This window comes from Cyprinodon tularosa, unplaced genomic scaffold (genome assembly GCF_016077235.1).
Source record: "Cyprinodon tularosa strain WSP-4 unplaced genomic scaffold, ASM1607723v1 ctg179, whole genome shotgun sequence".
In the NCBI taxonomy this organism is placed as follows: Eukaryota; Metazoa; Chordata; class Actinopteri; order Cyprinodontiformes; family Cyprinodontidae; genus Cyprinodon; species Cyprinodon tularosa.
In genome coordinates, this window is record NW_024038602.1 from 769119 (window position 1) to 791155 (window position 22037).

A 22037-nucleotide genomic window follows, 5' to 3' on the forward strand; every position below is an offset into this window, starting at 1 on the left:
TGGTGGGAATGGGGTGTTGTACTTCATATGGGGCCCCACTCAGATAATGTTGCTTACTGGCCTATTGTTGTGTCGTTACGCCATTGCACTGACTGGTTACTATCAGAGTTCCCAGATGTATTTTCCAATTAGCATATTTGTTAATTACAATTAGAACTCATCTACTTAACACTTTATAGAGCAAGTTACCGTTTTTGATCACTTGCCCTACAAACTCCATTTGTAGAGCACATCACCCCACTTCTAAAATCCTTACACTGGCTCCCTGTATCTCAGAGAATAGTCTTGTGTTAGTCTATAAATCTCTGAATGGCTTAGCACCTAAATACATCACAGACTTGCTATCAGTGTATCAACCCTCCAGCCTGCTCTGCATACCTAGAACCAGAACAAAAACATGGAGAAGAAGCATTTAGTTCCTATGCTCCACTTATCTGGAACAAACTTCCAGAAAACTGTAAAAGTGCGGAAAGCCTGAGTTCCTTTAAATCAAGACTAAAAACACATTTGTTTAGGATCGCCTTCGACTGTTCTAGTTAAACAGTTCAACTGAAACATCATTAGTTCAACTTTTTTAAATTTCTTTAGTCCAACAGTTTTTAATATTCTTTTTTGTTTCTGCATTTTTTTATTTTTTTTATTTTACCACTTGCTTTGATTCTGTTTTATTTTCCTATATTTTAATCATGTAAAGCACTTTGTGTTGTCTTTGTATTAAATTGTGCTATACAAAAACATTTGCCTTGCCTTGATTTTCAAAGTATTTCACCGAGTGCTCTATAAGAGATTAAAGCTAGGAACTTTCAGACTAGTTAGGCTCACTTACAGCTCAACTTGTCAAAACTATAGTTAAAACTCAAACCTTGGTAGATGGAATTTAGCTATTCAGCTTATTACTGTTTTTTTCCCCAGCAACCTTTCAGCTTTAAAAAAAAGACCTTCCAGAATCAGTAATAAGTTATCAGAACTTTTAAGTCATATATTATTTTCCCCCATTTATTGGCTAAACAGTTGACACCACCATAAGTTTGCTAATAAGTCAAGATCCTTATCAGCCATCCAGATAAAATGGATAGATAAAACCCAACACTACTGTTACCAATTTCCAGATGTTGCGGCTTTATACGGATTCCTCTTCTTCTTAAATGCTGTATTACTAACGGTTCTTTCATTAAGAAAGATTCTGTCAAAATCTTATTTTTAACTAAATGTAACGGATACAAATAAAAGATTATTAAAACTGGTCCTCTTTTAGTTAATTTTGTGTTTAGTGACTTTTAATTAGAAAGTCACTGAAGAGGAACCAAGAGGAGAGGCGATGACATGCAGCAAAGGTTTAAGGTCGGGATTTGAACCTGGGACAGCTGCATCATTACCTGAGGCCTCTGAATGTGGGTCTAACCCTGCATTAACTTAAAGTCTAAATGTGCCAGAGGTTTGCTCTTAGAGGGAAAAATACTGACTAACTGAAACGAAAAGAATCAGTGAGCAATGGGCCTATTTAATGGAAGCAATTTCTTTAAAAAGGGTGTAAAGTCCTTCGGTTTAAGTGATAGTTATGCCCCAAAAAAGTCAGTGCATTTTTTTACATCTTGGAGTTTACACACAACAGATCACTCAGCATCCAGCAAATAGAAATCACTGACTTTATTTAAACAACAGAATTACTTTGTGTATTGTACATCATGAAAACACTTTGATAACTTTCTAAACAAGTTAAAAAAAATTTATACCAGCTTTTTAATGTGAAATAATTTGGTCAAAATTTAAAATAACAAAAGCCATTTAGACATTCAGCTAAGTATTAATGTGTCTTAGAATTAGATTTGATTACATTTTTGTTATACACTGGTTTTTAACCTTCCTGTTCCAGCAGCTTCTGTTGTGTCAACATTACAATCTCCTCCATCACTTCTGGTTTCAAGATGTCCTTGACCTAAAATGAACGCATAGAGACAGTTTTTAATTGAAAAAAAGTTTATTTAAACTTTTATAATGTGAAAAAAAACTATTATTGTATTACAAAGAGAAATTAATAAACAAAAAAACAATGTTGAAAATTGATAATGATAGTAACTATACTCTATTGCACCATCATGTACAACAATCTGGCTCTCTAAAATAATTTAAGAAAACAAAAATTTATAACAGCAGTAGAATAAATGAAGTAGAAATAGTTGAGATTTTTAATATGACCACCAGGTGGCACACAAACATTTCATTCACTTTGTCCAGTTTGTTCCATCTTTTAAGAATCACGCCGCTTTTTGAGGGCATTAATGGCTGCATGATGCACACCAGTCAATTTAGTTTGCCAAAGTGTTTTTTTAAATAATAATTCACACAGTAAAACATATCTAATTACCAGAATTTATAAATATATGATGTATAAATAGAAACTGACATAATTGTATCAATAAAACAAACTTTGTCATGATATTCCATCTTATTGATATGTACCTGTATTTTACTGTTTGATTCCTTACCTGATGCTGGAGGGAGGACTCGTAACAATACAGAACACTTGTGTCGTACAAAAGCACTTTATGTGCAGCCAAAGCCAGCAGGCAGTTTCTGAGCCGAGAAATCACCTCCCGATCTGACAGGCTTACAGGCTAGATGGATGGAGACAGAACAAAAGCACAAAAACAAGTTCCCTTAAGCCCAGTTCACATGTTTACATAATAAAACAAAAAAGGATTAGAGCTTGGTTGCATCAATTCTTATCTCCTGATGGGCTCTTTACCTCCAGACTGGTGTAGAAGCCCCCAGCTTCCTGTTCCTGTTGTCCCGGCGTTGGATACAACCACACAAAGCCGTTATTCCCCAAGATGATGGATGCGCCACAGGGTAGGTTATGGAAATGTGTTTTCTGCCTCTTGATTAGTGAAGGAGAAAGCTGCACCAGCACTCCCTGACCCAACTGAGAGAAAGAGGACAAACAGATAAAGAGTCAATCTAAAATAATACAACTTTTTTAGCCATTCCAACACAAAAAACACCCTTTTAACCCTTCATAGGGCACTCACTGAAATACTTTGAAAATCAAAATTTCAAGCCAAAAGTGATATTGGATTTCTGGACAAGACCTTCTAAAAATATGGATATTTTGATGGCAAAATTAATGTTAATGTAATAACAAGAAACACCAACTTGCCCAAATATATTAAGAAAAATAACAAAAGTGCTTCTATGAGAAATTCATGAGAAACACATAGGGCCGGATCTATCAAAGGTTTGCGTGTATAAAAACGTGAGCTATTTCACTGCGCACGCTAAAAAATTTACAAACTGATCTATCAACAGCGTGCTAAAAGGATTTGGTCTTTAAAACGTGCTAAATAGCGCCTCTTATCCATTTAGTACTTTTTCTGCAATGAATATGCAATATGGGGCGTTTACACGCAAAAGTGCGTCTTGTGGGAGGAGAACATGTAAATATATTAATTTAGCACTCGCAAAGTGATTTATCAAACCTGAAAGCATTTTTGCTAACGCTATCTGACTCTATATTTAACATGTTTCAAAAGAAGGTGCAAATGGTCTGTATGCGTAGTTGCGCACACATGGCAGCGGTTATTGTCGCAAGAAGGAGACATGGAAATGAAGCAAGGAGACGCAGAGAACGCATTTTTTCACTCCGTGTGAATATTTTTGGAATGAACGAGGAAACGATCATCAAAACATATCGTTTATCCAGTATTGCCATTTTGGAGCTGTTGGGGGAACTCCGAATGGATTTGGAGCCAGCCACAAGGAGGACCCACACAATACCAGATATCACAAAACTCCTTGCAACATTGCACTTTTTTTGCATCTGGGTCATTCCAGCGTACGGTTGGAGCGAGAGCTGGGATCTCCCAATCTCGTTTTTCAGAAGTGCTGTCCGACGTTCTAAATGCCATGTCGCCTTCACGCCCTACCGGAGAACCCCGACCTCCATCCTACGCCTGTGGAGCAACATGCCAATGCTGCGGGGATATGTACGCGCAGTCACCTCATCCACAGTCACTTCTTGTGAGCCATTTGGTATGTGCATTTTTCTACAAGCCAATACAAAACACCTGTTTTTTTAGTTTTTTTTTTACTGCAGTGAAGTACCACCTTAGGGAATAAAGGTTGCCAAAGTTTCTTTTTTCATATATATATATATATATATATATATATATATATATATATATATATATATATATATATATATATTTATATTTATTTATTTATTTATTTATTTTTTTTTTATTATTATTTATTTTTTTTTTTTTTTGGAGGGGGTGGGGATGTCACTGTAAGATTTAAATGTCTTAATGCACTAGTTTGTACAAACTACTTTGCCGCAAACCACAAAACGCGCAAAACCATCATTTAAATAGGGCGTCTCCAACAGTTTTGCACCTGCCACCAGTTACGCAATCACTCTTGTTAAATCACCCGCAAACCCTGGTTCAGCCCCTCGCGCAAAATTCCAGTTTGCGAGCGCAAATTACTGCACGCAAAAATGGATCTTGATAAATCCGGCCCTTAGAGTGAAAGAAACACATTGTTTTTGATACAACATGAATTGTACCAGTATCAGCATTAATGCTAATACTGGCACTTTCATTTTTTAGTTTATAAACCCGAATATAATTGTTAACTAGGCTTATAAAAAAAAATTAAAAATTAACATTCAACTGTTTAATAGTATTTTTCACTATTGTTTACATACACGATGTACATGAACACATCACTTTCAATATAAGATCACATAAACCTTTGCCTGGGAGCCATTTCTCTATTTCACCCATGTCCCATCTGATTTATCTAGTTCTTTATTTTTTGTTGCTGTCTTTTGTCTTGAATGTTGTCTATTTCATCCACTTTACTTCCATTTGAGTTTACTAAAGTCTCAAATGATGTCTTTTGTTCCACAATGTAGATTTCTTCTATTATTCCACCTTTTTTTCTTAACTTGTTAAAAAAATTTTAATTTAATCAAAATCAACTTAATTTACAGTAGGTAATACATCATTCAAGGGCTCATCTAATTGGTGAAATGCCAAAATAAGACGTACAGCCATGTAGCAGGATCTTTGCTGAAAGGCTGGATATAGATCTTGTGCTTCTAGACCTCACTGAGGGACGGGGGGACTCCATTTGTAAGGGGAATGCAAGTGATCAAAAAAAGTAACTTGCCCTATAAAGGGTTAACAATAAAGATAAGAAATTATAGATACGCTTTATAACCGCTGATATTATGTCGATGTGCAGTAAATGAACAGGTCAAATGCTCACTGTTTGATTGCATTTAAGAAATTCAGAGCTCTCGGAAAAAATGAAATAACAAAAACTTACTTTTCCATACTTTAAACTGCGAGTGTGAAGTGACAGGGCCCCATCTGAGAAGACAGACTGCACCTCTGCCTGAAATCCAGGGGAAATTAAAAATATCAACCATTTATGGAAACAAAGCACAAGTGAAAGGAAATCAAAAGCAATGGACGCCATCTGCCTTACACTGATGAGATCGCCTTCATGAAGGTATTCTCTCATGGTGAGCTCATCTTCTGCTGATCTTCTCCTCTAAAATATTAAATCAAACATTTCAACAGACATTCACATTTGTAAACACACAGAAAGTCTTTCTAAAAAACTTACCAGTTCTCCACCAGGCAGGTTGACAGATGAAAGCAAGAGGACAGAGTCCAGTCTGGAGTTCGTTTCCACCTTCCAACGCTTCTGTTGAACCTACATATAAACACACATGGAAATTACAAATCATTAAAAAATAAATAAATAAAGGTCAAACTGGTGTTAATTCTGGAGAACTGACCTCTGTAATTCTGCCAACTACAACATCTCCAACTTCACCATTGAATCTGCAATTAAAAACAACAACAATAGAATCCAGCTGCATTCATATATCTGGTAAAATACTGAAAACTATAAAACTGAGGAAAACCAGCAGAGAAGTGTTTTCTGAGTTATTAGAGGCACCAGCTCTTTAAAGTGCACTGACTCACCTTGTCTTAAGGGGTCTGACACATATTAGCTTGTCCACCCTCTGAACCTCTCCAGCAACTGATGCTGTCAGCTTGTCTTCATCAACATAAGTGCCATGTCCCCTGGTGGAAAATAAAAACAAGAATTAGTCATTATGCTACCAGCTGCTCCATCCACACAAAAATACCAGAGATTTGTTTCATACTGTGAGCTGGAGTTTCTGCAACAAAAACATTCATAGAATTATTATTTGTTATTATTGTTAATGAAATATTCAGGACACAAGATTTGAAGTTTGAAATGATCTGAAACAAATAAGCAGCAACTAATGAATATTTTGTTAATCCATTACGGTAATCTGTTAACTTTATTTGATTAAAATGATTAATAAAAGAAAAATGAAAATACTTAACTGGAGATTTTTAACAGAATAGGAACCAGGTGAAGCTAACTCTATGCCACATTCTGCATAGTTCTGAATACGTTAAGTGCTAAAAGGATGCATCCTTTTAATTATTCTGCTATATCAAGTACCACTCTGAATGGACTGTTCTTTCAGCAAAACACACGTAGCAAAATTTTAATCATTTATTATTATATTGTTTTAATAACTAATTAAATAACCAGGTTAAAGTTTACCTTTTAATTCTTCCAAATAGTCTGTTGGTTCATGTTTTTAAGAAAGTACACATAGAAATGTCAACGCATTTGACATGTAAATAAATGAAAAACAAAATAAAAGAAAAATAAACTAAAAATAATAAAAATCTCAAATGTAAAAGGTTTCAACTAAAGATTCAATAATCAAGTTTTTCTTGGACTAATTTTTTACTTTACTAACTTTAGGGTTGAAACAATTAATCATGATTAATCAATTATTTAAATAATGGTAAACTAATTTAGTAATCAATTAATCGTTAACTCGAGTATAGACTCTAAAACATGGCTTTAGCTGACAGAGCAGCCCACTTAGAGCAGTAATTATACCAAAATAAAAAAAAAAATGTAATAATTTTGGATTAAAGATTTTTTTTAAATGTTTGTCAATATGCTCTATCCAGAACTCGAGTGGAAAAGTTTTAGTTTCCCCTGGTTTAATTTCATAAAAAGTAAGGAAGTTAAGTTAAGTTTACTATCCAATTATTAATCGAAAAAAAATCATCGACAGATTAAGCAACTTGCAGAATAATAGTAATAATAAAATAATAGCTGCAGCCCTACTTTACTTGATTGCATGAAATTTGAAGGTTGATGGTTGTTGCTGCATTTAGAAATATGTTAGAAGTTCTTAGTTAGTATGCATTAATGAGTAAGACATCTTCTCATAACATTTAACCTGTGAATTGGGAGAATACTAGCAGATTCCACTCTCTGTCTGAAGGACCTGTGATTCTCTAATCAAAACACAGTTAGATTAAATTTTTAAAAATGACATTTGCTTTGAAAGTAGACCATTATTTAGCGCAGATATAAATATTGCACATATCTTTATATCATAAATGTAATGCCTTATGTAATGCAGTACTTATTTGTTTCCTCAATTGGAACTAAAGTCCTTATTAAGCAAGTTTTTAGTAGTTAGGGTACTTTTAATGATCTGCAACATCTTCTTAATGACAGGATTTGGAACCTGGACTTGATTAAATATTTATCGTTTACAGATCTAAAAGTCAATGTCAATTTGAATATTGTGAAAAAAAATTTAAACATTGGAATGGATGGTGTCCCACCCAAATCAGACAATTATCCTAAAAGAACAGGAAAGGTTTCCAGAGTGACTAAATGGTCTCTCACTCAAACTGCCAACAGAATCATGGGAAAGTCTCCAGATTGGACAGATTTCCAGAAAACTTCAGACATCCTCCAATAGGACAAAAACACACCATCTCGACAGGACTCTTCAGCAAAAATCCTTAGGATACTTTGGGAGGGAATCAAGGCTGGAGTCGGCGTATCAAGAGCCAATATGCACAAACAAATTCTTTCTTACTCAAAGATTAGATTCCAAGAGGCTTACCTGGGCTAAGGAGGAACATAACTGGACTCCTTATCACTGGTCTTTCAGATAAAAGGTAACATTTGCATTTAGTTTAAAAATTAAGTCCCAAGAGTGTGTAGAGAACACAATTCATGCATCTTCAAGTCCAGATGGAGGTTTCTGCAGTCAGTGATGATCTGTGGAGCCTTGTCATCTGCTGGTGAGGGCAGACTGTGTTTTTCTGAAGTCAGACATCTACAATCACATTTTAATTCACTTCAAGATTCCTTCTGCAGAGTTTAAGTTTTAGCTTAGAGTTTGAGTTTTAGAGTTGTAGTTAAGTTTATAAAGATCGATCCCATTTTTAAATGAAGACCTGCTTCCAATAGCAAAGGAACCAAGAGAGGAACCAAACTCTCCTACCATGAAGCCCATAGAGAATCCAGAGGACAAAGACAAGATAAAGACAAGACACAAACATGCAAATGAGATGAAAGCAAAGCCTTTACCTCAGCACTTGATTCATGCATTATGAGGCCAAAACAAGAATTGAGAGCATGGAAATAAGCACACTTTTCAGAAAATGTACTTTTTTGTTGAAAGTATCATCTACAAATATTTAATTTATTCCTTTTTACAGATCTACCTGTGTGTGGTCGTCGTGTTCTTTGACAGATTATTCTGAAGTTTGCTAAAAACACATTTCCCCCCCCAGCTGAACATGTTACCATCTTACCTACCTCATAAAGCCGGTGTCTGAAGTGATAACATCTCCCGGGACAACCAGATCCTTTCGGCCAGCAGCAGGAACTGACAGAGACATTGATGTTTTAATAGTTGGTAATCTCATGTCTACAGCCATGCTTCACACTTCCCTCCTTCTTGATTCAGTTCACAATTTTCTTTTTTCTAAACTTTAACTGGGCGTTTTTGCCGAAGCAGACCAAAAGACTATGAAATTATCTCTCTCCCAACCCTTGGTATTAACAATAATTTTGGGACCCGCTTTAAAACGCTTATTTTAGCTACTGCTATCAACAAACCATGCTAGGCAACAAAGCTTCTTCTCCTGCCCTCTCAGAGTACTCTATTGAAGGGTATCGTAACACCGCCCCCTGCAGGTAGGGAATGGTACGGTCTATTCATGTTTTTCGGTTTTAATACTTTAAGCTTCAGTAAACATTGAAACAAGTATTTGTTTGTTGTGTGACTGCTTTTTCTGCCTGGAGAGGGATGCTCACATGTATTTCCATGCTGTATTTGTAACAGTATATTTGTTTCGTAATAATATTAAGGTCTGAATACATTTGCAAAATAACACAACAGACTTTTTTAGAACTTACATTTTATTGATTTTAAAACAGAGCAAATACACAACATACAATGACAGTTAACAGCTTTTTTACAGTGTGAATTTTTACCATAGATTAAGGGTCGCAACATGACATTTTACAGTTTCAGCATCATAATTATGGTCCCAGCCTCACCATACAAACCTAGCACAAGAATTCCCATCGGATAGCAGGTCTATGTAACATAATCTAGAAAAAAAATAAAATAAAAATTAAGTTGGGAGACTTGTTTACTTGAGTAAATCTTCCACAGGACCCCAGCGTTGGCTGAAAATGTATTTTTGGAGTCTTAATGAGTATGTTACCTTTTCCATTTGGTATAATTCCCTTACAATTTGGCCCCATGAGTTGTAGGGACCAAACTGCTTCCACTTAATTGTGATGCATTTCAGGGTCGCTGTAAGAAGAACATTTAAGAGATATAATTTGGCTTGTCCTTGCAGCCCAACTAGAAAAATACTGAGTATTGCAACCATTACATCCTTGGGGTTAAACAACAGACCTAAAGAAGATATGCAGCATCTTGTTATAACTTTGAATTACTGCAGCCTCCTCAAAAATGACCACCCTGTCACTTCTTGTAGACGACATTTGGCCGGTGACGAAACACACAATAATTAATAAATTGGCATTAGTAAACCATTTGACGAAAAAGCAAGTTTTGAAACGTTTTGGAACAACTTTTGAATTATTCAGTTTAAAGTTGAGTTAATAGGGATCCAACATGATGTGTTAGTTTAATTGTTGCCTATTTTTTTTTCTAAATTCATGCTTATAATGAAAGTAACATCAAAGGTAACAAGCAGCTAAGTAACAATCTTTGCTTCCTTGTATTATTTTTAAGAAAATAAAATTTTTCCTGCAGGTGCTTATTTTTGCCACCAGGTGTCACCCACGAGCCGTTGTGTCTATCGCTGCATTTTTCACATAACACGGAGCTGACGTCACATGTCAACACCACGCAAGCTTGTCTCTCTCGCCCAATCAGCGTTAAGTCGGATAGACGCTTGTAAAAATGGCGACGGTAAGGCACGGAGAAGTGAACACTAGACGCGTAGCCGTGAACCAACACTTCTGGTCCGAGCAAAGAAAGAACTGATACGGCATCGGGAGCGAAAGTTAGTCGACCCGTTTAATGCTCGCAGCTCAGTTTGCTCTGTTTGCTTTTGTTTTCCAGAACTCAGGGTTCCCTTGGACCGCTCATTAGCTTCAAGTTAGCCGCGTAGCTTCACTGTGGCTGCTTGAATCTGTCTTTATGGCATCTGCTTACCGATAGCCCTTTTAAAAAAAGAAGAAGCTCGGACCCGTCAAAGTTTCTTAGACCCAACAAAACGGCCACTAATGAGTCACCTGGATTAAAAACTATTCAAGGAGGATCTCCGGAGTGTAGGGGGACTTTGAGGCGTCATGTATTTTTTAACCGGCTGGCCCCGGAGGCTGCTTTGTCCGCTAAAGAGTGCCGAGGAGCCCTTTCATATCCAGCCCAGCTGCCAGAGGTTTTACTTCGCTTTGCTGTCAGAGACGCAGCTCAGCATCTGGTTCTCTCGGGTAAGTTAAGTAAAACTGTCCTGTTCTGGAACTCAGCTGACCAAATAACAACAATAACAATGCCAGCAGTGCTACTTTCACTTCCATAATCATCCTACACCTTCACTTTATTGAAATTGTTTTTTTTTCTGTATTGTTTAGTTGAAAATAAGGGAAGTGAGGGTTGGGTTCAAAGGCTTTTAGTGATGTGTTGGCATAAGGTTCCACCTGTGCAACCATTAAGATGACAGATGACGTTGGTTTGCGTCATTTCTGACTGCTGTATATCCTTAAACCCGTGAAAAAATATGTCAATAATGCCTTATCTCTCAACCAACTGTCACAAAATATCATTTAATAGTTAGACTTCTTCAAACTGAAGCCCATAAATACTAACATCCGCCCAGAATATGTAATAGTTTTCTACCCAAATATGTAGTGCCTTTATGTCAGAGGCGTAGCCAGAAATTTTTTAACAAATGTACACTGAGGGGTGGCCAAAAGCGGATAGGCAGCAGGACCTCAGGATCAATCTACACTGGTCCAACAGTAAAATTAACGAGCAAAACATCCATATTTTTTAAATAAAGACAAACTATACTTTCATACAGTCTTTACTAAAAAATCGACACATATATTTAAACATCCATGCTTTCTAGATAAATGGTATAGTTCATAAAACTCAGTTTTGACATCTGGGGCGTAAATCTTTTCCATTTACTTACCTACTTGTTTCAATAAACATTCTGCATAAAATTGATATTTACAAGTACTAATGTTTACATAAATTGATTATTTGATAAGTTCTGTACTTATCATCTTTGATGTTAGTATATTGATGTGCATAATTAACCACAAAAGATTTAATTGTTTTGAATATTCCACTTGAGTGTATTACTGCTACCACCATCTGTATTAGAGGGAAAACATTGTAGGGGTAGCCACAGGGGCCACCCTAGGCCCCCCATCTAGCTCTGCCCCTGCTTTGTGTCTAATTGATTCGTTGTTGAGGTTTAGACTTAGACTTAGACTTAGACTTCTTTATTTGTCATTTTGTATGCACAGGGTGCATACAGAACGAAATTGCGTTACATACAGCTTATGAACGTTGCATTGATATTTCACAATGGCACGAGTAAAAGTGCAGCAGTGGTCAAAGTGTGAACAGTGCAGAGGATAAGAGACAGTGTGCAAGTTGCAGTGGTTCAGTGCAAAATGGCATTTGTGCAAAAAATGCGTTATTGAAAAATACAATGAGATGAACAATTTAAAGGGCTAAAAGTTAAAAGTTCAGCAGCATTTGATGCCCGATAATGTGCAATAGGTGCAGAGTTCGGATTGTGGATCAAAGGTTCAACAGTCTGATGGCAGTGGGGAAGAAGCTGTTGCACAACCTGGTGGATCTGCAGCGGATGCTGCGGAACCTCTTTCCAGAGGGCAGCAGGGAGAACAGTCCATGGTGGGGGTGTGAGGGGTCTTTGATGATATTACGGGCTCGGGACACACAGCGCTGTGATGAAATGTCCTTAATGGAGGGAAGAGGAGCCCCAATGATTCCTTCCGCTGTCCTCACCACCCTCCTCACATTCTTCCAGTCAGAAGCTCTGCAGCCTCCACACCACAGAGAGAGACAGCTGGTCAGAACGCTCTCTATGGTGCTTCTGTAGAAGGTTGTGAGGATGGGCGGGGGCAGGCGGGCTCTCCTCATCCTCCGCAGAAAGTACAAGCGCTTCTGTGCCCTCTTCACTAGAGATGAAGTGATTACAGTCCAGGTGAGGTTGTCCGTGATGTGCACCCCCAGGAACTTTGTGCTGCTGACCACCTCCACAGCTGAGCTGTTGATGAGCAGTGGAGCATGGTGGGGGCGGTTTTTCCTGAAGTCGACGATGATCTCCTTCGTCTTCTCCACGTTCAGGATCAGACTGTTTTCACTGCACCAGTCCACCAGCTGCTCCACCTCCTCTCTGTAGTCCCGGTCGTTGTCGTCCCTGATGAGGCCCACCACCGTGGTGTCGTCCGCAAACTTCACGATGTGATTGGTGGTGAACCTGGGGACGCAGTCATATGTCATCAGGGTGAACAGCAGGGGGCTCAGGACGCAGCCCTGAGGGGAGCCCGTGCTGAGGGTGATGACATCAGAGGTGTTCTGACCGACCCGGACTGACTGAGGTCTGTTGGTGAGGAAGTCCAGCAGCCAGTTTCGAAGGGGTGTGTTGAAGCCCAGATGTTCCAGCTTTCCCACCAGGTGCTGTGGGATGATGGTGTTAAACGCTGAACTGAAGTCCAGGAACAGCATCCGCACGTGGGTGTTCTTCTCCTCCAGGTGGGCCAGGCTCAGGTGAAGAGCAGAGGAGATGGCGTCCTCAGTGGAGCGGTTTCGCCGGTAGGCAAACTGGAACGGGTCGAGTGTTGGGGGGAGACTGGAGACGATGTGTTCCTTTACCAGCCTTTCAAAGCACTTCATCATGATGGGAGTCAGTGCGACGGGCCGGTAGTCGTTGTAGCAGGTGACTTGAGGTTTCTTTGGCACTGGGATGATGGAGGCAGACTTGAAGCATGCTGGCACTGTGGCTTGCTCCAGCGAGGTGTTAAAAATGTCCGTGAGGACACCAGCTAGCTGACCTGCACACTCCTTGAGCACCCGCCCAGGTATGTTGTCGGGACCTGGGGCCTTCCGCGGGTTGACCCTCCTCAGAGTCTTCCACACGTCGGCTGTGTCAAGGCAGAGAACCTCCTCTTCCTGATGTGGGACAGCCTTCACTGCTGGAGTGCGATTTAGTGCCTCAAACCTCCCAAAGAAGTTATTTAGTCCGTTTAGGAAGTCAGCATCAACTTTATCAACGTTTAATAGAAAACCCATTTGGAACTGAAATATATTAGAATTTTTTTTGCTAGTAATAGCTGGGGTTATTTGGGTAGGATGAAGCAAACAAGGTTGTTTATGCAGGGCAGTTCCTCCTATGTTGGTTTTTCTGTTAATTGACTTCTTAATACAGCTGTATAATGTCTTACAGACCCAGTTCAATTGCTTCTAGATTGTAAAGGAAAAGTTGTACCTTTTGAATTAAAAAAGCAAAGCAAAAACAAAACAACAACAAACAAACCCCAAAACATGCAAGTCAGGTGGTGAAAAAAATGGTTGTGTTCAATAAATACTCGAACCCCCCCCCCCCCCCCCCCCCCCCCCCCCCCCCCCCATCATAAACATGTTGTTGGACAGGGGGCTGCAGGTTTATGGCTCAGTAACCCCAGCTCTAGTAAAACTTCCTCTTGGTTCTGTCTGATTTACTGGAGAACATAATATAAGTTGATCACAAGGCATGTTGCATCTGAAGTGATTTTACTCTGTTAAAACAAATATTATATTTTATTTTTCCCAGATAAACTGGCTATGTGATTAAAATGAGATCATGAAGTAATTTGTGGATCTTTATTCATCTTTTTCATAACGTCATAGATTCCCACTATATAGGTTAAATTTAGATTTGATGCTTTGAGCAACACTAATGTTTATTTATTGGTAGTTAATTGACCTAAATGCTGCATTGTTCTCAACAGCCTGTTTTCCAGTCCGTTTGTATATTAAGATGCAGTAACAATGGATGAGGGTCATTGTTAATGTTCTGAGGCACACACAGGATGTAGAGCATAGCATGCTGCCATTCATGCTTACAAAATGTTTCCATCCAGATTTTTAAACACAGATGGATTCAGAAACATGTGCTTTGATTTTTTTTTTCTTTTTTTAATGTTTTTGACTTTATTTCGGTTCAGTTGCCGTCTGCAATCCACAGGTCAGTTCAAGCGCAGTCGGTCATTTGTATAGTAGAGAATAGTTCTAGACTGCTTCTGTGTTGCTCTGAGACGACTTCTGTGATGCTGCAAGGGTTTATGTGAATTCAAAATGCTAGGAAAACAGAGCATCATGTTCGAACAAAGCATTAGGAGTTGAGCAGTGTTTGTTGCATTGCATTAATGCTTCAGTGCTGGACAGTGCTGCAGGCTGTACTCCAGGAGCTCAAAGGAAGCTGGAGGTTTCTGTTTGCCTCTCAGTGCCATTATTAAAATTTTAATTATATGAAACAAACACTGTATGGAAAAAAGTGCTCAAACCTCTTCTAATTACAGTGGCTTAGTATCTGCATCTAAAATTACCATAGTTGTCGTCCTGCGTCGTTACCTAACGAATGTAGTGTTCCCTTTTTGTTTGTTTTTTTGTAGTACAAGGTCTTCTTTAAGCTAATTTGAAAAATTTGTGATTAAGGTATGTTTCAAGCTATGAAAAATAAGTGAGATACTTTAAGGTTATATATAGAATAGAAAAATAACAAACAATAGTATATAATAGAAAAATATTGTTGGATTTTGTTTACCGTTACTTTACATTGATATAAAGTAGGGCTGAACAATTTGTGTAAAAAAAAAAAAGCAAGCATGTTAGTGTATTACTCCATGGTTTCAGTGATTCCTTCATCTTGAAAGCTTACTTGTCCACTGTCCATTAATGCAGGATTTTTTTCGCTCAATGTGTTGCAACAGGCCCACTTTTACTCTCATGCTCTGCAAACCCACTTATAGTGCATTACTGCTCCCTAAAGGCCTAGACTGAGAAAGTCAGTGCCTTACTTTTGTTCAATTCAGTTTATTTATATGTCGCCAATTCACAATACTTGTCATCTGAAGACTCTTTACTAGTATAATTCCTTCAGATCATACAGTAAGATTAGTTCAAAGGCTCCTCCTGGATGAGCATGAGCAAGAGTAGATATTCTCATGTATTGTCGGAGACTCTACAGCAATCCCTCATATTGAGCATCCATATGGCGACAGTGGAGAAGAAAAACTTACTTTTAACACTACAAATCCCACAGATATGAGAATTTTCAGCCTCCAATCCCCCCGCAGTACATATCAACTCATGAATCCCTTTTCAGATGTAAATGCCCCATTAGCACTGTGGCTGGAGAACCATTCCACCCCCTTCAGTTTCGGTTTTAGCTCAAGTCTCTCTCTTTGAGACTGTTTTACCTGAGAAGGGGGGGGGGGGAGAATCATATTTGTGATTAAATATAACTAGGTCTGTATCATCAGTGTCGCCAACATCGCAATGATTTCAGCGCAGCCATCAGCGCAGCGATGGCTTCCTCAAAACAACTCTCCTATCGCGCTGGGAGAATTACATTGGACCCTATGGGGAGCTCACTGCTCCAAAAATGCTCCGTCTGCAAGTTACAAATAATCAGAGAGAAATATTCAAAATTTCACCAAGGAGAGGTGGATTATTATCACATGTATTGAGAGCAGGGAAATATATTTAATTTATTCTGTTCACCAGCAGTCTTTTGAATTTGTTTTCCTGATAAAGAAGTGATTCATAATACTTAAGCAGTAGTAAAGTCTTTCCTTTATACTTATGTATGTGTAAGGTGACAGGCGTTCTTTTTGTTAGGGTTACGGTTAGGCCCCTTTATTCAACAGACAAAGGCTGAATGTCAGCTCCAATATGTACAGCCACTGCAGGGTCTGAGAGATTGTTTTTCTGCTGACAAACAACTTAGAAGCTTTTAGGGGCTAACTTTTGTTATTTATTCTTTGTTTTTGTTTTTTTGCATGAAACCTCTATAGTGAGACTATGATTGCTCATTATTCTGTTGCCACCTGTATCTTCTACCAAGTGGCTGTCTGGAAGAGCCTGATAGCCTCAGTAGTAGTCTTTCCATAGTCGGCCTTGTTTGAAAGTGGAGTGGTTAAAGTTGCTCTTGGAAGCCTAAACCTCTGTAGCTTTTGGCACCGGTGTCTCACCATGCCAATCAAACAATCCACTCTCCTTAAAATAACCCTGTAAAAACAACAGCTGAAACATAAGATGTGCTCTGGTCTGATAAACATGGACAGCTATGGAGACACCCCCAGATTGTACAAACGCAGGTAAATGATGATAAAAAAAAATATAAATAAATTGAACTTTATTGATCTAGCAATGGAGAAATTAACTCTCTACATTTAACCCATCCCCTTTGGTGAGCAGTGGGCTGCTACTGTGCAGCGCCTGGGGAGCAATCAGGGGTTAAGCGTCTTGCTCAGAGAGCCAGAGTGGAAGTCTATGGGAGTGAGTTTTGAACTCGCAACCTCAGTATTCCAAGCCCTATGCCCTAACCACTAGGCCACCACTCAGAGGTGGTTTTGGAATTTTTTAAAGCTCCAGTACAAATCCATAATGCATCGGTTATCGGTGAGAAGCAGTTAATAGAGTATCTGAAAAGCACCAACCTCACTGATTTAGAGACCATGGAGCTTTAGAGGCTTAGGGCCGGATTTATCAAGATCCAATTTTGCGTGCAGTAATTTGCGCTCGCAAACTGGAATTTTGCGCGAGGGGCTGAACCATGGTTTGCGGGTGATTTAACAAGAGTGATTGCGTAACTGGTGGCAGGTGCAAAACTGTTGGAGACGCCCTATTTAAATGATGGTTTTGCGCGTTTTGTGGTTTGCGGCAAAGTAGTTTGTAGTCTGTACAAACTAGTGCATTAAGAAATTTTAATCTTACAGTGACACCCCCACCCCCTCCAAAAAAAAAAAAAATATATATATATATATATATATATATATATATATATATATATATATAAAATAAAAACTTTGGCAACCTTTATTCCCTAAGGTGGTATGTGGCTGAATTTCTACTTCACTGCAGTAAAAAAAAACAAAAAACAAAAACAGGTGTTTTGTATTGGCCTTTAGAAAAATGCACATACCAAATGGCTCATAAGAAGTGACTGTGGATGAGATTACTGCGCGTACGCATCCCCGCAGCATTGGCATGTTGCTCCACAGGCGCAGGGGGAGAACCCCGACCCTGTGGGACAGCACATCTGAAAAACGAGATTGGGAGATCCCAGCTCTCGCTGCAACCGTACACTGGAATGACCCAGATGCAAAAAAGTGCAATGTTGCAAGGAGTTTTGTGATATCTGGTATTGCGTGGGTCCTCCTTGTGGCTGGCTCCAAATCCATTCGGAGTTCCCCCAACAGCTCCAAAATGGCAATGCTGGATAAACGATATGTTTTGATGATCGTTTCCTCACTCATTCCAAAAATATTCACACGAAGTGAAAGAATGCGTTCTCTGCGTCTCCTTGCTTCATTTCGATGTCTCCTTCTTGTGACAATAACCGCTGCCATGTGTGCGCAATTACGCATACAGACCATTTGCACCTTCTTTTGAAATGTGTTAAATATAAAGTCAGATACCGTTAGCAAAATTGCTTTCAGGTTTGATAAATCACTTTGCGAGTGCTAAATTAATATATTTACATGTTCTCCTCCCACAAGACGCACTTTTGCGTGTAAACGCCCCATATTGCATATTCATTGCAGAAAAAGTACTAAATGGATAAGAGGCGCTATTTAGCACGTTTTAAAGACCAAATCCTTTTAGCACGCTGTTGATAGATCAGTTTGTACATTTTTTTACGTGCGCAGTGAAGTAGCTCACGTTTTTATACACGCAAACCTTTGATAGATCCGGCCCTTAGTGTGTTCAGTTCAGGGTTGTCAATAAAAACTCAATCTTGTGCCAGGACCCTTATTTAACCAAACCAAGATAAGGGATTAAGTTTTAATTAAGCCATATCTAAGTTTCACAAAAGCAGCAACTCATCAGTTACCATGGAGATTTATTCTGTGCAGCTAGCCTGCTCCAGACCAGGCTAACAGCCAGGTTTACTCAATCCAGGGTGCCCTTTCTACTCAGTCAGTGGTGACAATGAACAGAAACCAATTCCTCATTCTTCTTCTTTAGATCATTGCCTGGTGGCTGCAAACATTAAGACACATTACATCCTGCTGTGGCTCTACCGTCAGCCAGAGAATCTTACCAACCGAATTTGTATTCTTGTAAATCCCCTTATCTAGGGCTGGGCGATATAGAAAAAAAGCTTATCGATAAAAAAAAATGCATATTGATCGATATCGATAATTATTGAAAAGATTTGAAACCATATTTTATGTGCAGCTCTGCCTGGACTTTTTATAATATTGCTAAATGGTTTAATTTTAATAAAAAACACAAACACAGACTTCAAATTAAATCTTTATTTAACCAACTTTTTTAACCATAACAGAATTGTTTTAAAGAAAAATAACTTAAGAGACCTGAGTTATTTTATTAAATACTGACAAAGAATAAACTAAAGTGACCAGAAAAGTGACCAAAATAAATATAACAAATAAATAAATGCCCCCCCACCGCCGCCCCCGTTTCCTGCTTTAACCTGAGTTATTACTTAGAAGTTTCTGGCCCCTCAGCATTTTTATCTCAATTGTTAGAACTACGTGGGAAACTGCCCAGAACTGAAAATATATATATATTTTCCGAAGATTCTTCGGAGGAGAGCCGCGTCGGGGCCTACACAGCTCGTACTCCTGCGGCTGTGAGCGGCTGAGATGATAAAAAAAAATAAAAAAGTTGGTTGTGTTATCAGACTTCGTTTTCACTGGTTCCCGACACATTTTCCAGATGACTGTGGTTTGTTTTTGGTCCGACTTGCCATGACCGAAATACTCCCAGACTGCCGAACTACAAAAACCCTTCTTTGAAACAATTTCCTCCGCCTCTCCTTGCTGCGACATCTTCATGTGCTCTGTGTTGTGGTTTGAGAGGGCGGCGCTTGGTGACGGCATGCCTGGGTCCGCGATTGTGATTGGTTGGGAGGAAGCAGTGACTAGCATAAACCTACATGCTAGGCTACAATGAGAAGGAAGGAAAACTGCGTTTCTTTTTTATCGAACTTTTATCGACCCTCTTTTTTTCTATTGCGCCACACGTCTATCGATCGATATATATCGTTATTGAATTATCGCCCAGCCCTACCCTTATCCCCTGGGGAGTGGTGGCCTAGTGGTTAGGGCATTGCGCTTCAAGCCCCACTCCCACATACTGCCACTCTGGGTCCCTGAGCAAGACCCTTAACCCCCACACTGCTCCCCGGGCACTGCACAATGGCAGCCTACTACTCCTCAAAGGGATGGGTGAAAAGGAGAGAGGGAATTTCGTTGCATTGTATTTGTGACAATGTAATGACAATAAAGTTGAATTCTATTCTAAAATCTTAAAAATGCTGAACGCATTAAAGCATTTAGTTTGTCAGCACACCATCTGCATGCTGTGGTTTATTTTTATTACCTACCACTTAAACCCATATTGGTATATAGTCTATAGTAGTTTAATTATTTTAACATTATTGTTTGGCCTATACCATTTTTACCTTCAGTTGTTCTAAATTTCACAGAACGTCTTAATAAACTAGTTCATGTGTTGAGGGGATTAGAGAAATGCCCACATGTGAATATTTCCTTATTATTACCTGCAGGACCGTTACAGATTTTCTAAGCGATGACATCCACCACCTGTACAGTCTATTGGGTTTGAAAATAAAGCACAGCATAGAATAGAGCTATGCCTTTAATAGTTACACTGATGATCTATGTTAGACTTTCTCTTAGTGGCATGTGCTTGTAGGCAGTAGGAGATACTGAAAGTCTTAGAAAAGTATTTACTGCATCATCAGATGTATGTCTTTGGCATTAAAGCATGAAGCCAAACTCTAGCTTGAGTCAGGAATTATCTCTTATCCTTGTGATTTTTCAATTCAACTTTTTTGACATGGGGCTCAGGGTCAATTTAAGGAAAAAGCGCCATACTTTGGCTCACCGCAGCCTTATGGGAAATCCTCTCATACTGTTGTTAACAAGGTGTTTCCTCCCTCAGTAAAGTTTAAACTCGCAGTGGAGGCACAGAAACCTTTCATGCTTACTTGGAGAGATTGTGATCAAATATCTTAGTCCTGATGTGACACTCATAGCGGTACTGCTGAGAATCACAACATCTTGCAACTTGGAATAAGATGGTTAGATAAGGATGTGCTGCGTATTGAAAGCAACAGCCGGTTTGCTGCAATCCAGGATCTTCTAAGAAACTCTATAGACAGTAGGACATTCCTTAGTTGCTTTAAATTTTTATTTTAAGGTAATCTTTATATGTAGTTTTTATTAAAATAATCTCAATCTAAGTATTGTTTTTTTTTTTATTTAAGTTCACCAAGGTTCTCATTTTAACACCCCAGTTGTGGATGATGGATATGTTTTGGTTTTCATGCTTTATGCATCATTTCTGGTGTTTGATTTCTTATTTTGAATCACGCTATCAGATGCATTTCACTTTGTATTTTTTAGGAAATGACGATTGAACACGATCACTCTGCGCTGGGGTTTAAACGGAGCTGTTTGATCTGTTTAGATATTTCAGTCATGATTTAAGTTTGAATGAAGGCTGAAATGTTTTACATCATGAGGCGTTTTGATGACCAAATTCTTTTCCGTGTCCCTTTTCTTCCCACACAGCCCAGTGTCCTGATAGTCAGCTACATTGAGTCTGCGAAGGCAGCGGCCCAGTTTGGCTTTTACCAGAAAGCAGAATGGAAACCAGACGACTCCATGATAGCTGTGGCGGTAAGTACAACGCTATGGGAAGTCATCCTTTCTCCTATTTCGTTTCCCTGATAAGCTTTTTTTAGATTCTGTTTGTAATTTGCTCATAAGCGTACTATAAATTGTTTTTTTCCTTCACAGTAGGAGGATGTTGAATAATGAGGGCTGTCATTGAGTTTGTGTTTGTTAGTAAACAACTAAAACTTCACTCAAAAACAGTTATGTTGGAGAAAAATCCTAACATGAACTTGCTCCTTTGAGCCTCACTTAATACAAATGGCAGCACAACTAGCTGCCTTTGAAATGTGCCAAAACACCAAGGACTCCTTAAGACGAAGGCAGGCGTGATGTGGCTCGATCAATGCTGTTAATCTCTTGTCTCTACTGACCTGCTGTCTTTTTAGTTTCTGCTCAGTAACCTCATGACCACTCTGACTGTTTACTCTGTGACTTTCAGCTTTAGGATCAACGGTGACATTTACTGTATCGGCAACAAACAAGGGTTTTTAAAGGATTCCCTCTTTTTCTTTTGTTATGAATAAGCTGGAAACAGTAGAATGTGAAAACGACCTTGTAACAGCCATAAACTATCAATGAATCAATGTCTACCCAAAATGACAATCTCATATTTGGTTTGATTGCTTTGCTCACACTTCTATTTGCCTTGTCTTCATACTTTGCCCTCTGCCTATCTCTGCACTTTCTGGCTTTGA

At 38.7% G+C, this 22037-nt stretch overlaps 2 protein-coding genes across 3 annotated transcripts in view; one reads left to right on the forward strand and one right to left on the reverse strand.

Annotated features, from left to right (window-relative positions):
- Positions 1-1632: 1632 nt before the first annotated feature.
- On the reverse strand, positions 1633-9044 carry exosc2 (exosome component 2). The gene is made up of 9 exons (XM_038282023.1): positions 8698-9044; positions 6000-6101; positions 5810-5855; positions 5635-5724; positions 5494-5559; positions 5332-5400; positions 2747-2923; positions 2487-2615; positions 1633-1936 (listed from the first exon to the last, which is right to left on the reverse strand). Exons 1-9 carry the CDS (start codon positions 8817-8819, stop codon positions 1856-1858), a joined length of 882 nt encoding a protein of 293 aa, XP_038137951.1. The 5' UTR covers positions 8820-9044; the 3' UTR covers positions 1633-1855.
- A 1251-nt stretch (positions 9045-10295) lies between these two features.
- Positions 10296-22037, forward strand: part of ric1 (RIC1 homolog, RAB6A GEF complex partner 1) — a 36673-nt gene continuing 24931 nt past the window's right edge. Inside the window, exons 1-2 of one of the 2 annotated variants that reach the window (XM_038282015.1) lie at positions 10296-10857; positions 21238-21345. In XM_038282015.1, coding sequence (XP_038137943.1) covers positions 10717-10857; positions 21238-21345 — 249 coding nt within the window. In that variant the 5' untranslated portion in view covers positions 10296-10716. The remainder of the gene's footprint in view (positions 10858-21237; positions 21346-22037) is intronic. The other variant, XM_038282014.1, reaches the window with a different exon arrangement.